Source organism: Neodiprion virginianus, chromosome 4 (genome assembly GCF_021901495.1).
Source record: "Neodiprion virginianus isolate iyNeoVirg1 chromosome 4, iyNeoVirg1.1, whole genome shotgun sequence".
In the NCBI taxonomy this organism is placed as follows: domain Eukaryota; kingdom Metazoa; phylum Arthropoda; class Insecta; order Hymenoptera; family Diprionidae; genus Neodiprion; species Neodiprion virginianus.
The window spans coordinates 22,207,940-22,225,337 of NC_060880.1; the positions used below are offsets into that span (position 1 = coordinate 22,207,940).

The 17,398-nt window shown below is 36.8% G+C and overlaps 1 protein-coding gene across 4 annotated transcripts in view; it reads right to left on the bottom strand.

Annotated features, from left to right (window-relative positions):
• Positions 1-17,398, bottom strand: part of LOC124302633 (carcinine transporter-like) — a 35,380-nt gene that overhangs the window by 7,184 nt on the left and 10,798 nt on the right. Inside the window, exons 2-3 of one of the 4 annotated variants that reach the window (XM_046758981.1) lie at positions 8,068-8,142; positions 3,566-3,821 (exon numbers count right to left, since the gene is read on the bottom strand). In XM_046758981.1, the coding sequence (XP_046614937.1) occupies positions 3,566-3,813 (248 nt within the window). In that variant the 5' untranslated portion in view covers positions 3,814-3,821; positions 8,068-8,142. Of the gene's footprint in view, positions 1-3,565; positions 3,842-8,067; positions 8,564-17,398 lie in introns of those variants that run through there. The other 3 variants (XM_046758980.1, XM_046758982.1, XM_046758983.1) reach the window with 3 other exon arrangements.

Below are 17,398 nucleotides of genomic sequence, written 5' to 3' on the forward strand. Positions count from 1 at the left end.
TTAATCTTCAGGCGTATCAAAACGCGCGGTCGAGACATTTTCAAGGAAACTATTAGCATTTTCGATGCGGTCGTCGCCAGAAAGTGGAGAGCACGTTGAATAAATCAGGGTATTTCCCATTGTATCTAAACCGGTTTCTTCCTACGCGATTCTTAGCCGAGCGTGTTGAAAGTAGCTGCAGGTGAACAAAGGAAACAAGAAGATTCAGCTTATAGTGAAATGATTTAGGTAATTTACAGGTGAGGTGTGCTAAATTAAACTACGTCACTCGCTGTTTCTCTATAAATTCTTTATTACTGACTCCGTCCATTCTACGAAACTGCTTCGTTCTTGCGTAGGATCTTGCCTTGTAAAAACTTGTTTCTACGTATTACAATTAACCCTCAGCCATTCTTTGATTGTTAAAAACAAAAATTTGACTCGTTCATAGAACTAACTTCGTCAGTGCCGAATTGTGGCAGAAAAAATGAACATGAACAAATAGTCGGTTGGTTTACCACACCAAGTTCTCTATATTCATTTTTTATCGTAACCGCAATGAAAATAATTCTGGATACAAAGTGAAAATGAGTGTGTCGTCGTAAACAGAAAATCTAGTATATGTTTCTGTTCTTTTCGATTACGGCCACTTGTACCAAATTTTCTTGTAATTTCTACAATACAATCAATATTCCGACTACACGTATTTCACTAGTTGCAGAGGAACTGTAGGAAATGAAACTTCTTTCAGAGCAGATTTTTACAACTTTATGACATCGCGTTCAACAAAATAATATTTAATTGAAAACAAAACACGCCTATGATACTATCATCCGATTCGTTGTGCTTGATGTTTCGGAATATTCTACGATTACCGAACAGTAAAAACCTGTTTCTACACACAGGCATGAAAAACTCGTATTTTTTGACCTGTGAAGCTTTATAAAAGTAACAGTTATTGATTGGGCAAATAAACGGGGCGAAAAACTCTGTCGGCAGGGAAAAAAACTTGTAAGGTGCTGCCTCTAGCACAAAAGTAATGTTTTCAGGACGAGTCTTATCGATATATTTCGACCAGTTATATCGAAAAGTCGAAGCAGCCGTTCGAACGGTTCTAACAGTTCTAGCCGTCTAACTTTTAATCGCGTTTCCGTTTTTCAATTAATAGAGGAAAAGAATGGCATGGGACACGGAAAATGATTGTCGATCTATGCCGTCGGATATACGCGAATCAGCGGAAAAGGTTACGTGTTAGTTGTTACCGGACAAATGAAAAGAAATTTATGAATCCACTTGCAAGGCACGCATGGAACAGAGAACGTCCAAAAGCGCAAATTCGTCTTTGAAATCGGTTTTACCGGCATATTTTGTTGCGATGGCGAAAAAATATAAGCCGGCAACTTTCGTGGTCAACATATTCAATGGTTAAAAGCGGTGTTAACATCGGAGAAAAAATTGCCATAAGCAGCTATAAGATATTATCTGCTTTTTTAAAAATACAATGGCGTAGATTTTGCAACAAGAAATCCAATGTTTTTACGACAAATATCTTGCAACAAAGGTAATGCTCTACGCACACTATATACAACACACTCTACGTATTTATAATTTACTATGTTATTTACAGATCGTTATAGTTTTTATATTATATTATACATATTTTTATTTTATAATAGTATGACAACATAATATTGGATAGTCCATAGTAGGTACCTTTCGAACCTCTTTTTTTGTAACTCGCAAGAATTGTTTATTACGGTTTGAAATGAAAGAATATTACATTCCTGATAATCTATCGCGCATTCAGCGATGAGCATACTGGATTTACAGAACTTGCCTGCCTAAGATACTTGTTTGTTAGAACAAAATATCTCTTTGGAGACTGCGAGAATATATTCTTTTCCAATGCCTGCTCGGAAATATCGATTTTGGAAGCCTGTGAATCGTGTGTAAAATACGCCATTCTTGAACAGTGCGGTAAATCGACTTTGGCTCATGCGCAGGAGCGATATGACATATTTTACATTGTAGGGATTTCTTTGACGCATGCGCAACGTCGAATAAATCGGTTTTACGCATTGCGTCATTGAGCGTAAATTAGCGAACCCCAATTTTACTCGATATCTGTGATACCTTCGTCGCTTCTCAAATAAAACTTTCCGTCACAGGTGACAGAAAAAACAGCGTGTGATACACGTGTGGATTGGCGATATCTGACTCATGTGATTCAGCGCTGATCAGATTGGCTCACGTTGCGTCACATTGGTACTCGTGTGCACTCGCTTAAAATATCAGACTTATCAGAAACCGCACACTTTTCGCACTCGTAACACAACGCACTATTCGGCTGCATGATAAGTTATTGGTGTGAAAACAGATTTTCCCGGATCAGCCGAAATTCGGATTTTTTCTTGGGCCAAAAGAAGGTTCGGTGAGACAAATTACTTTGTACCTACGTACACGGAAAGAAAAATGTGAGAAAAATTACCCTGCTGTTACTATAATCGTGATGTAAAAGACACCTAATGCAGTTTTTACCGTGCTGCATCAGAAAAATGCCTCGTCACATTTCAAATTTTGTGCTGCCGAAATACATAGTTTCTAAGCAAGGCAGTAATTTTTTTCATAAAAACGCATAATTTTTGTAACATGCATCAATAAAAACTGCACTAGGTGTCTTTTACATCACGATTAGTAACAGCAGGGTAATTTTTGTCAGATGTTTCTCTCCGTGTACGGTTGATTTGAAAAAGGAAAGATTTCGCTAACCGCACCAAAATATTCGCTTCATTCAAACAATCTATGCTTTCAGTGTATGTTTAACTAGTTTTACGAAACCGCGTGACCTTTTCGATACAGGAACGCTACGTATTTACTTATAAAAACTCCTCGACGAAATACTTTTCGAAGAAACCTGCTATCCGCCGCAGGAATATAATATACATATGTCACGGACTCGAGCAGACGTCTTTGCTTATATTTATCTCTGACACCATATGACATTTGCATGTTTATTATTAACATTTTCTAAAATATCCGGTTCCTGCTAACAATTATGTTGAATCGAATATCTCGACGAAATACCCGTCTTTTTACATACACTGATCGTTTTCGTGATTTTTGTAGAAGATGGAATTGAAGATTTTTTCACAATGGCAATAATCCGATGCCGCTCAATATTTAAGCTAAACAAGTGTTCAGAGTCTACATAAATGAATATATAAATAAAAAAGTAGCAAAAAACATTTTTATCTCCATTCTTTAACACGATTTTGACTATTTGGAAGAATTGTGCTTTCATTATATTATAGCATGTAACTAATAAATAATTCTTCTTAGAAAATATTCTCGATTATTAACTCGTTCGCATTAGAGGTCACGAAATAAATTTTGGATGCAAGATTATTGGGCTGTTGATTAAATGTAAGTGTTTTCGTTGTATTATAATAAACGAGTTTATAATGAATTTCAATTGAAGTCGAGTAGAAAATATCGCACTCGGATGATAACAGTGTCAATTGTTTTTCATTGCGATTTATTTGCCTAGATAGCTGATCAGTTATTTGTATAATTACATTGCACTTACTTCTCGTGGTCGGTGAGATTCCAGCCATCAAGTTCGGGCACTTTACACCAATATTGTTCCGGTGTAAGGGTGAGGAAGAATTGAGTAAAGTAGAGGAAAGCGTAAACGACGGTGAAAGGCAATAACAGAATAAAGAGTAGCCATTGATATCGGCCGGCTTCTCCGATGTAAGGCAAGATGTCGTCGAAATTTTCGATTTTCGACCGTTTTCCATCTTCTACCTTTGAGGGCTCAACAGCAACCGTCATTTTTATGCCTGAAAAACAAAAATACAAACTATAAAAAAACTTGTCTACAAATAAAAAAAAAACCCTCAGAAGTCTCGCAGAGTGTCAAGGAAAAATTTGTCGAATCGCAATATAGTTGAAAAAAATTTTAACAACAAAGACGAGTTTTCGTCGAACTTCATTAAAACCTTCTGAAACGGTTGCAAAAATCGAAAAATAAGCAATCAAAATCCGATCAGCATTTGAGAGAAATCAATCCCTGCCTGTGACTTCAACATGAATTTTTCTCCCATATTCTTCAAGTTTATAGTTTTTAGAATGAATAAAATATTGTATGAGAATTCTTTTTCTGTTGAAAGACGTAATCGCGAGAGTTCCCGAATAAAAATTTGAAAACTGACTAAAGACTGTCAAGAACGTTTACGCTAATGGGGGTCTTGTGTCTTAACGAATTGTGTATTAAACCATTTCAAGCGATGAAAAAGCTACCGGATTATTTGTTGTGCACTGGTTACAAAAATTTACCCAAGGATAACCGTGTTTAAATTCTTCCCTCGACACCCCGAGCAACCAAACATTACCTAGCCTACGGATATAATCCCTCATTCCATGGATATTTCAATAATGTTCAATGAAGTCCTTTATACCTAGACGCGACAACAGATCCGTAAAACATTGAACTCTTAGTACACATGCGGGTACATGATAAGGAAACATAGTCAATATGAATTTATGCAAGTCAGACTATCCGAACAACATGCCAGTCAGTGCAATCAAAAGCTTTTTTACGTATTGGGTAAATCTCGAGGTGATGTTCTATTTAGATAAGTTGTGCAGTTTATTAAACAGGTCAATGCAATTATGCAGAGCATAAAAAGATAGATAAAATATTTTTATCAAAGCAACAATTCATACCCTTCAGACTAACAACCATCGATTCAAGGGTTGAACGCGATATTATTAATCGGAGTGAAATATTCATCGAGTAATTACTACCTATTTCCAATCAGGATTACATTGGTACGCTTATATTGTACACGTGGTGTAAGCAATTAGGCGTATTACAGCGCAGCTTGACTAATGAACCAATAGAAACGTATTCTCGCTATATGTGGTGGTTCAATTACGAGAATACGTTTTTGGCATTATTATTGCTGTAAGAGAACTTTGGATATATTATATTTTGTACTCGGCAATGCATGTAAAATTGCTCCGACTACACCGTTTTAACATCGGTGATGTGTAGTATTTGACAAAAGTCTTCTCGTAAACCTACGACAATAAACCTAAGCGTAATCTACAATATCTTTTTGTTTGTCTTGTCTTATCAAACACGAATATACTTTTATAATGCGGAATATTTGCTTCATTGTAAAAGGTAAACACTGACAGCAATTTCCTCAACTACTTAAATTTCCTAACGCAATGAGTTTAGTCGCTGAAACCAGAAAACTCAGCACGTATAAATATACTACTCTTTTTGATTACGTTCACTTGTGCTATATTTCTTTACAACAGCGATGTTCCGACGTTCGTGCAACAATAAATTGATGTTGACGGCTTGGTTAACTGACAAATGTAGTCAACTGAACACACAGACTTGACGTTGGAATAACCAGACAATGTCATATTGACATCTATAATCACACCTCATAGTTACCGGTACCACAATATTTTGTAATTCCTATAATGTTAAAAAAAATTTCATAGCACGCTGTAATTCCAACTATTTATACCCATATATCGTTCAGTATCTATTTGAGACGACCAAAAAATGTGTATATAAGCGATCCGCTCCTTTCATTATAATTGGATTCCGAAACACTCTCATTCATATGGTTACTTATGTTTATTTATTGCTGTGAATTATATTATTAACACAGCCTCGCATTGGGCAGTGCAGATTGAAACTATTCTGAACAAATCCGAATTACTGGGCACGTCAAATTATCAATGATGAGCGAGGCAGTTTGTACAATATTCATGATAACGATGATGACGATTGTACATTCTGAAATTACCGAGCCTATCTTCACCAGTCTGGCGTACTGTAGCACAGACGTGTAAGCGTGAAAAAAAGTGACAAGTCGAATTGAAAGGCCGCAATTATGCACGTCGCAAATGTTCATTCGATAGTCCCATTATCTGCACGAATGACCTCGCTCAAATCCAAAACGCGGATGCGTCTAACGAATGAGGCATAGTTACACTCATCGCGATTTGTTTTGTTTGATGATGTTCGAAAACCGGTTTTTTTTTTTTTTTTTGAGAGTCACGTTTTTTGAGGTCCATTACGCCATCAAATTGCATTCTCGCAATACTTGATATATCTGATCATTCTACTTTGCTTATTCCAAACCTGCAAAATTCTGGTATGAACGAAGTTCTAGAATCGAATTAACAATTAATTTATTGTCTGAACAAACAGATGAGACCTATTTTTTGAAGGCTTACGGTTAAAGGCGTGTGGAAGTATAATAATTCGTGACAAAAATCTACTATTTCAAGTGAACTGAAATGTCGTGAAAAGGTGCTATTAGTTAATTGTTACCTGACAAAGTAAATAGCTAAACAATTTCGATTGTAGCCTTTCGTTGTTTAACGTAATATCAGTATGTCAGTTTTTTACTTCGCTAATTCTCCTCTAATTTGAACTCTCTTGTAACAAAATAGAATGTTTTGACGGTTCGGCATCTGACATTCAGCGCAAAGCAGAAACACATATGTATATATACGGGAAAGCATCGCTTCAACCGGATTCTAGTGACGTTGAATTCTCGGAATTGGACGTCACATCGATCTGTTAATAGCCATTAATTAAATCACGTCCCATAGTTTTAATGTTGTCTTGAAAATTGTTCGATGGCTTTTTCCCTTACATAATTTATTCCATTGAAACACATACAGAGAGACTACACTTTCATAAATTTGTCTCTGTATATTTCTATCGGGAAAAAGACACCAGAGTGACACGTGGAAGCATGTAACAAAAATTGTTAGTTAATTGATAAGAAATAACGAATAAAGTTGTCTGATAGATAACGAATACGCAAAACGTAGCATTATTATGCTCGGGATACAAAATAATCACAATCATCCAATGACTGCTTGTCTTAATTTTCCATGAAATACATTTTGAGAATCTAGTAAACGTGAAATGAGCTCTGCAATGTTGTTCTGACTAAACAAAGTTTTTATCAACTTCTTCTCTCCGTTCTAGTACAATAAAAGATATAATGAAGCTCAAGAAGAGTCACGTGTTGTTAGATGTAATTAATTTAGGACTTGAATAACCGTTCGTTGAACCGTGTCAGTCTTCTCGCGTGTGACTGCAATAAAATTTGTCATACAGTGTTCAAACAATTGACACAAAATTCGAAATCATTAGTTGAGACTGAATCTGTGACAGAAGAATTCTATCGTATAAAACAACTCAAGATAAACTGACTACATTGACGTAGGTGCAAAGAAATATCATCGGAATGAAATGAAGATTTTACGCACGTATTTTCATGATTTGCGCTAATATTGTACAATTATAGTAATTATGTTGAATTCGATTAATAAATGATTGTACCGGAATGAAAATGACACCAACGACGATTGCTATTCTTTACTCGCATAGCTGACTGATATGAAAACAAAAAGATCATACAATTCAGTCAATTTACACTGTTCAGAAAATTAATTAAATAGATGGCATGACATTGTCTTTAGCTTACTCTCTTAACTACAAGTCCTTGTACGTCATCTAACGAATGATTTAATTCTGTTGATTACACTAATGACTGGAACCCATATTAACAACACTTTATATTTTACTTCGCCTGCGAGAAAGAATTTTTAATGCATTACAGAATATTTTACCACTTCGACAAATGTTTTTGTAGATTTACGATGTAAGATATTTTCTGATAGCGACGATCAATTAGTAGCTCTCACGATCTTGTAAATTTGACTATTCTTTATCCACCGAATACATTCAGTGAAGCGTGTAAAGCAATTTAGTTGAATCTACCAGAGGGTATTTAATATTTTCATAATACCATAAAAAAACTATTATTTCATCAAATGGACTGAATTAAAATCGATATTTCGTATTTTTAAGTATATTTTTTCAATCAAATATTTTTCGTGATTGTGAAACAATTTATTCGTCAATTTTGGTATTTACAACACAATATTGTTCTCCCACGAGTCAATTTTCTACAAAATGCGTTTAAAAATTGTTTTTTTTTTAAAAAGCAAAATTTTTCTCAGAGAATAAATACTCACACTTCGTTAACCTGCGACTGACTTCAAGCGTTGATGCAACCAAAGGTTGCTCTCTAGTATCTTGCTCTTGAAATCCTCGAATATAACGGGTTTGTTGATAAAATTATCACGACTATAGTCACTTATCAATTTACTGTTTTATTATATTTGTCAATGAATTTAAAAATTGACCAACTCATTCATTTATTTACATAAAAATAATTTTATTTAAAATAAATCAATTCGTTCGTTTGTTTACTTATTCTTCGTACACGTTTTGAGTCTCGTTCAAGAGCCTTACAAATCACGTCATTACGGTAATATCCAATTAACAGCCGAGACGAGGTGTAATACAAATGTTCAAACAATACCCTAGAAAGGCGCAAAGTACATTCAGGAGTAACGATTGTTCAGGAACTCACAACAATGACTCTTGTCGCCAAAACCGCGGTTACGAACGAATCGGCCAAACTGAGGTGAAATTATTTATAGGCTGCATCGCGAATGAATTGAGGGAACTGTTGAATTCACGACTCCGTGGTCTTTATACAACCTTGCCCCTCCGCTCATTCACCGAGTCGATTAGTCACGTGGTGTACCGGTTACCCGTGACGTCAGTAAGATACTCGCCACGGGGATTTTACTTGTTTTGTTTGAAATTCGATGACGCTTAACGCCTGGGTTTTACTTGGACTGCTGCCTGGATGCGTTACGCAGACGTTCTCTATGGCGCACATGGCGATTCGCGTTGTCTTTCGTCACGATTAAGTTATACCATTGCGTAGGTACACGAGGATATTCGTCTTTTATGGAACAAAGGGAAAAAAAAGCGCCAGATCGCTGACAAGGAAATACCAACCACCTCTCTGTAAACGTGCTATGCATATCGCGAAGTCTCGTGCGGGGTCAACATTTTATTCCCGCTTAACTTCGCAAAATTATTTACGTAAGCGACGTGAATTGCGAACGGAATGTCTTCGTGTCGCGGATAAATCTAGATCGACTGTTTTGTTGCATCGGTAATTAATTAAACAATTCATCACTCGATGATTCACGTTTCTAAAGGCATATTTTGTTATTCCGAATAACTAATATGTGTAACCAAGCAATTAAGGAGGTTCTACCACCTTTCCTAAAGACGATTAAGCGAAGCTGAGAACGTCAAAAAAATTCTTATTCATCGGTTTTGCCAAGAACAAGTAGTTATTGAAGTTTCGTGAATATTAGGGAGTTGGCTCGCAAGTAAACTCAATTCAAAACTCATTGTGCTGCAATCTAAGGAGCTTTTTCTCCGCAAGAATTTACACAATATTTGAAAAGTTTCGTAATTTCAACAAATGTAAGTATCGTACATCGTTTTGGATTTTTTTTTTCCCTCATTCAAGTGATACTGTACTTGCGAAAATTTTGTTACCATATTTTAGTAGGTAATGAATTCCTATTTCATTGGCTTATTGGTTGAATTGATATTGGGATTTCTTTTCAATTTGACATTTTTTTGCCATTGATACCTGAGCTTTCGTCCACGATTACTGTACTTTCAATTTTATTGCTTTTTTTTCAACATGTCTTCCTAGCTTACACGGAAAAAAAAATTCTGTTCGGCGAGCTGTATTCTACAGCTCCAGTAACTATACGCACTCTACGGTCTATCTTGTAGTTACAGCAACTATATATTAGTCAGCTCTGATAGCTGCAAGTTGTTCAGCTCTCACAGCTGAATGGTTTTGCTCTAAGAGCTGTAAGTTGCGCTGTGCTCTGGTGCGTTGACATATTTCATAACCTTCAAATTTCATGAGTATGATTTAAATACAGTTGATAGATAATTGTTTAAATAGTCCATTCAAATATGTAAATGACACTGAATAAATAATGATAATAATGATGAAAAATAGTACTAATAGCAATATAATTGTACTATTTAATAATAAGCGCTGTGAGCGGAGCCGAAAAATTCTGGTCTAGCTCTTCGAACGAAGCTGTTTAGCTGAGAGAGCTGAACAACGTACAGCTATGACAGCTGACTAACAGTCAGTTATACGAACCATGCAGTGCTCTTCCAATAACAGAACGTTTAGTTCGACGAACTGTTTACAAGTAACTATCTAATATTTAGTTCCACGAGCTGAATTTTTTTTTCTGTGTACGAATGTAATGAATTATCCGTGTTTTGCTTTGATGAAATATCAATGCCTATGAGAACCAGATCAGGGTACCCGTATTTCTATGTCATTTGGATTCGCGCCTTAATTTACCAATCTTGGACTTTGTTGTTGCAACAGTTACTGTAGAATGCCTCGTCGCTTAGCGTGTGATTACACCTATGTGCATACGTGTAAATATATTATTTCCATATGTTTACTTTCCTGTCTCGAAACGTCTGATATCTTTTGCTTCTCGTTGGTATCAAACAAGCTCAATCTTTGCCCTTATCTCGTGATAATTCAAACAAGTCCCTTGCAATTCCAGCTTCTGAGTTGCAACTCCAAAATATTCAACGATTCGTTTACACGTTTATTCGCGTATTTTGGTCTTATCAGTCCTTCGGTTATTCTAAAAGTAGCTCAACCCTCGCAATCAGCCGTAAAACGTAAGCCAGCTGCATACAAGGTGTCGTGTATCTTATGATTTTTCACGACCAAACAAACATAGCTATTTTAAAGCATAAACAAGTGTAGCCGCATAAAAAATCGTTTACCGACAGCCTCGTTCAAGTTGACCCAGCTTACATAGACGCAGATTTCACGGACACGGCCGAATTTTTGAGAGCCTGGTACCGCGAAGCTATTGACATGATAAAAACGGCCCTGTCACGTGAAAAAAACTTTGATCTTCACCCTCGGCTTTGTCACCCGAAAGGCTTTCCGTCGTCACTACGCTGCGAAACTCTGCGCATCGAAAAACTGGCGCCGAGTATTTTTCAGACAGACCTGGAGGTTTTGTTGATAACGATTGCAAATTATATCGCCATATTTCTTCCCCGAAGCTTACGTTCACTTTCTTCTCTTCCGGTATGCGTAAATAAAATTGAATTATCTCATTTGGCTGCAAAGTTATCATTTTTTTAATTTTTCTTATTGTGACTGATACAGATAGCTGCAGAATAAAATTTCTCGTGGTGTATAAAAAACAGCAGCCAATTGAAACACGAATAAACAAGCCGTGAAAACAGTATTCTTCGGACTTTTTATCACTTGACAAATCAATTGATTATATCATAATTGTTTCGTACTGCATTATTTTATTTGTTGCATAGTAATTTGCATACCTTTTATCAACATCATACAAACTGTGACTGAGTGCTTAAAATTGATCGAAATTCGATTTTCTTCGTAAGAAATATTCGTTGAAAAAAATTAAAACCTAGCAATTTTTGATGCCCATTATTTGAAAAGTAAAGTCGTGTAAATCTTAGAAATTTTTATCCGACCATTTCCGAAATCGTCGTTCGAGTTTTTCGAGGCGAAAAAACAGACAGACTTTTCCAAAAAACCTGTTTTGTTGTATAACAGATATCAGAACTCGTCAATATTCATTGAAATTAGAAAAATTTATTCTCGACCAAAGCCAATGTATGGCGATAGAGGAAAAGTAAACGAGACTTGCAAACAAAACTCGCCTTTAACACATTTGCGAGATTGAACCAAAATAGAATTTTTTTTTTTTCATTGGATTGCAAGAGATTCGACTGCCTATCCGTACCCCAATAAGCAAGTGCGACAGGAAAGTCATCCGGGTTCGACGCCGATCGGATGTGAACGTGTCCAATCGAATACGAGGGTCAAGCAGCCCTCCCTTGAGATCAATGTCAGGCTTCACCTGACGGCAACGATCGTATGTAATAAGACATGTATTTACACTAATTTCCAGCCTTGTATCCCTCTTCGTCGCGTTAGTAGATTTTTCGTTGTTGCTTTTATTTCCGCTTTGTTACTACGACCTTCGGTAGGAATTCATCCTGGGAAACACAGGACTGGCATGACGGCCAAATGCTAGCAAAGTGTCGTTGTGGCTTGCCTTTGTTCTGCCAGTTATAGAGGCGAAGTGATTGTCATCCGGTAAATTTCAACGGGCAGTAAACCGTTGGCCTGCCGGTACTGTCCGATACACTTATCGACTTACTGCTCGATGGAATATGGCATTCGTGCGAGTATTGCCGTGACTCTGTCTTCTTGGAACATGGCATTGTCACTGTTTCGATGGACCGTCGTAAGCAAGGCCAAGCAACGATCGGTAGCAATATGCCATAGACCTTGGGCTGATGCAGGTAATCTCCATTTATCCATTGTGTAGAATTTTTTCTGAACTTGTCGCACTTAAGGTGGCATTATCACGGAATCGTTGGAAGTGGATCATACGGTAATATCGGGCAATGAAAGTTAAGACGACTTTGTGACTATTCCGCATAGTGGTATTCGCTGAAGAAAGCTTCCTCGCATGGGAAAAGTGTTTCATGTAGAGAACTTCGATACATCGAGGACATATTTACGGAAATCGAAACTTTTTAATATTCAACGTGTCTCGCGTAGTAAGAGTTTCTAAATAACGAATCACCCTTCGTGGATACATCGAAAGAACCCTGCAATAATCTTAGGGGAGTTGGGTTTCAGTGAAATCGTCTCGATTTATTTTAAGTTGTAGATCTTGGCGTTCCGAACAAAAGTGAGTACAAGACGAAGATTTTTCTAGCGCCCAAACGATTCACAGCGGAATGTCGTGCCCATGGAGATTTTTGTTCAGGATGCCAAGATCTGTAACACGTCAAAAATCCAGACGGTTTCGCTGAAACCCAACTCCCGTAAGATTATTGCGGGGTTCTTTGTGCATAATAAAACTGACGTTTATATCTTTTCATACGCAAAACTTAGGACCAAATCAGTCGGCAAATAATGCAAAATGCACATTTTAAATTTTAACACAGGATTTAACGAAAGAACTGTAACCCACGATGGACTTATTTTAGCTAGCGAACATATTATTTACGAGATATACGTGTCCCTAGAAGTTAAGGCTTACATTGTGTTGTTCACAGGGATTCTAAATTTTATGTAGAAACATCAAAGCACGAAATGGTGTGAAAAATATATTTCATCGCGATACTTGAAAGTGAAGTTACGTTACGTGATCCATAGGCAAAATTTTGATAAAAATGAAACAAATTTCAAGGTTTGAGGTAATAATACACTTTGTAAATAACTTTCCTAAGATAGGTAGCAACATCGATAAGCGACATCAACTCAATTTTATGTTGAATAACATGTTGCGTAACGAGGAGGCATACTCGGTCTTTTCGGGTTGGGCGTCAATTTGCATTATGATTGCAATACTTTTCATCGCCGTGACAAGGGAAGAGTCTGTCGGTTTGATCGACAAACTTCCGGGACGATCTGAAAAACTGGCGATTGAAAAATCTGAAAAAGATTGAACTTGGCAGCCAAATGAGAAAGTTTTGAAGCAAAGTTGGAAAAGAAAACTTCTCAACGACAAAAAATTTATAAATAATTCTTTAAATAAATGTGTAAGTTGGGAAAAACATATTCATTTATTTAGAAAAAGTAATGAAGAGGAAAAAGTGTAGATGTGTCGATTAAACACTGAACACCGATTCGTTTCCGGTAGAATCGCAAGTTCAAATTAAACGGGACATGGCAATTTTTCATACCCATCATTTGATTGTAAAATCCTGTAAGCTTAAAATTTTTTCATCCAGCCGTTTCCAAGATCATCGCGCTAGTTTGTTATATTATCTGGAGGCATGCACATTCAGGATCGCTGACCTTTAAATTTTTTATCCTCGTGCGTCATCGGAGCAAGGTAACGATCAGATGGTCAAAGATGCGAATAATAAGAAAGTTGTGTCAGTTGCCGAGCAGGCAGGTTGTAACGGTTGAAGTGCGTAAGTCGCAAAGCGAGCGTTCCCGGTTCGAATTCCCTCCTAATTGCAGTCTTTCGTTCGGAGAACTTGGCAGTGTTTTTACCATTTTTTTTTTTTTTTTTTAATGCGGGGATTCCTAGATCCTGTATAAGGAGGTCGGACGAAAACCGCTACGTTGCATCGATGTTATTACGAGATAGCGTCACATTGAATATTTATTAAAGTGTAATTCTCGTAAGCTACGAAGATCTCTTTCAGAATATGAAAATCGAAAATGCCGAAATTAAGAAGCTTAAATATCAACGCTTCATTTCGAATCGCTTAACCGATAAACAATCTGGTACTTATAAATTCGTTCAATTCACTCTACGATGGTACCGTTTATTCTAAAGACTTTCTATAACGTCATCGAATGTATTTTTATTACTTTTCCAGAAATCAATTTAATACTACTATTAATTCATTGTAATCAATATCGGTGGAACGTTGGGGAATCAAATATTTGACGATGCCAACATTATGAACAAGTGTTTTAATGACTTCCTAGAAAATAGTCCTTTGAATAAACTGAGCCACCATAAAGTGAAGTAGAACGAATCTGCTAGATTTTTTAACATTTAGTTGAAATTAAACACCGTTATCTAAGCTTTTGTTTATATATGAGTCGCCATATCGTAACAGGACACGTAAAATTCTGCTGACCGTTCGAGACGGCCTCCGACAGCTTGCGAAGTATTCAACCGAATACAATTTCAAACCCCTTTATAGGATAATTTGTCGTGCATCTTGTTACTCTTTCTAGAAAAAAGTTCTAAGTTTCATCGATTCTCAAATAAACCAAAAACAAAAAAGGAATTTAGGGAAACACGTTTCAAGTTTAAAAAACGGATGGTAGTCATTGAAATCTCCACCCTTGTTGACGCTGAAGTAAATCTGAATCTATACTCAAGCGGTAAAAAATAATAAAACTCGTTACTGATTAGTAATAATATTGATGTATTGTTGATTAACAATATTACCATTAATACTGATCTATTACAATAAGTACGAGTAAGTAATGAAACCTAAATAAAAAATATTTAAAATGTGGAAAAAAGTGGACAAGAACGAATTTAGCTCACACTTAAAAGGCAGGAAAAACTTGTCGTCAATTTCCACATTCCGCGTATACTCGTTTAATGAACAGCAGAGATTTTTTTTCCACTTAAACTTTTTCACTGCCATCGACACAGTGATAACGAAACTCGCCTACGTACGAAGCACAATATAGTTAGATCGTTGTACAAAGATCTCGTATTTGATGAGCAAACAGTGGAGCAGCAGCTCGTAAGCCAGTTGGAAGCTACTGCAAGTCATTTACAGTTTCAACGATCGAGAGATAACTTGAAGTATTTCCGGAGGCATGAATGTATAACATGATCAAACCATTTATAGCAAGTAATTCATTAAATTCCATACGTCGTCGCTGTGTGAAATTTCTGGCAAAATCAAGGAATATATACTGTGACAAAACACCCTCCCCGCAATCGAGAGGCGAATGCTCGAAGGCGCAAAAGGGGCACCAATCGGGCCTAAAGTACAATAGTGCGGAACGAAGCTTTTCTCACCGTCCTTCTTTGGGCGCCAGATCGGGTGCGATTTTACTTACCTAGCTCCGAACGAAACTACGAGATACCGGATAACTCCGCACAAGAACCACAAAATAATCTGGATACACTGTAGATTTATGGGTAACAATGTGATTTAATTATCTGGATGCCGATGAATACCGTGATTCTTACAGATTGTATTCCAAATTCACGCACTCACGAGGTGATCCTTGACTCCGTCACGTCAAGTGTAGCTTTTTACGAGTTGGGCATCTTCCCCCCTTCCGCCCGTCTTTTTCGGGTTACGCGGACTCGATTTTGAACTTATTTCGCGCCTGGCGTTACAACACGTGCACGTGTACGAGGTCCAGACGTATTTACATGTGGTTTGGGCGATGTTTCAATCAAATTAAACAATAACAATTTCTTTGTCACCCACTGTCGATGTACAGCGATAGATTGAAATCATAATCCGTTACTTGACCCCCACGTCACTACGGGGTTCCTTAAAGGGGATGTAGATTTTCGTGTTGTAAGGGTTTTTGTAATTGAAACTTATGGGAAGTTACTTTTTTTTCAAAATTTATCACTCGGGTGAGTCTATTGGTGTGTTGATAGTATGTGGAGCTCAGTTTACGCGCAGCCCGCGTTATCAATGGTGGACCATCTCATCTAACAACCATGGAAAGTGTGGCCTGCCTTAAATGTTCGTCTGGAATTTTCCACCACAATGACACACGTGTGTTTGAATTTATTTCGTTTAATTATATGCCGGTTAGGCTTTCCATTTATTGTTCTATTAATTAAGTTGAGTACAATAAAATGATTGTGTTTAATTGCTCGATTCGTTTATTATAAATACTGTGTCACGTCCAGGAGTGAGACGAATGAAAGCTGTAAACTGTAAAAAGTAAATGAAAACCTGTGAACTCAGCGCCGCCTTTTGCTATCCAGAGAAGCTGATGGTATCGAGTCAACATTGCTTTAAGTGCTCTATGATAACGATGTGTCTATGAGTAAATATTAATGTCTTATTTTGAGGGTGTATGGAAACGCGTGGAAATTATCAGTCTGTAAATTAGTTATAACGTTCTGGGAAGCACATCGCGAGAAATCTGTCATTCGCTGCGTGATACTTTACTTAAGCTCGATTTACAAAACCTTGCGGTGTTTAGGTTCGAAAACTTTGATGATCCGTTCGTGTTGATTCCTCGTGCAGCATGACTCGATCTGCAATTATGTTGTTGTGGGTCGTGCTAACTATCACTACGCGTGATTGAGATAATTCTTTTTACACAACACTTTAATTTAAAATACACATTCATTAAAAACAAGATGTTCTTTTGATCGATTTTCAAGGTTTTGGTTTTACAATGTTGTTATTCACTTAATTAGTTGTACCAAAGGTCGAAGGTTCTGAATATGAGCGTTTTATAATTCAACTCAAATGATCCGAAGTCTTAATTTGTTCCGTTTTTAAATTAGTTCTGTTCTCTCCGGTGTCTAAACTGATTTTCTGTTGCATCAGTCTGGTTTGAAAAAACAATCTTGAATAGTGGGAGTTTTGGAAAAGACTCCCGATTGGTCTTTAGCTACGCCGGTGCGAGACAATTGGTCTTGAAGAGGCCAATGTTTCTCCATATTTCAAAAGAATGCCCATGACTCTACAAAATAAGACCGAGATCGAGTAATTGGGACAATTCGTTCCAAAGACATAGCGGTTTTTAGAAAAATGTGTTCGTTTTTCGAGAAATTCGATAACGAGCGATTATACTTTAAAATAACCGTAACTTCGTAGCAGATAATTTTTTTTTTTCGAAAACAAAAAATCACGGGTCACTTTTTTTTGTTAAAGAACAAAATATTTCAATTTGAAAGAATTCCGTGA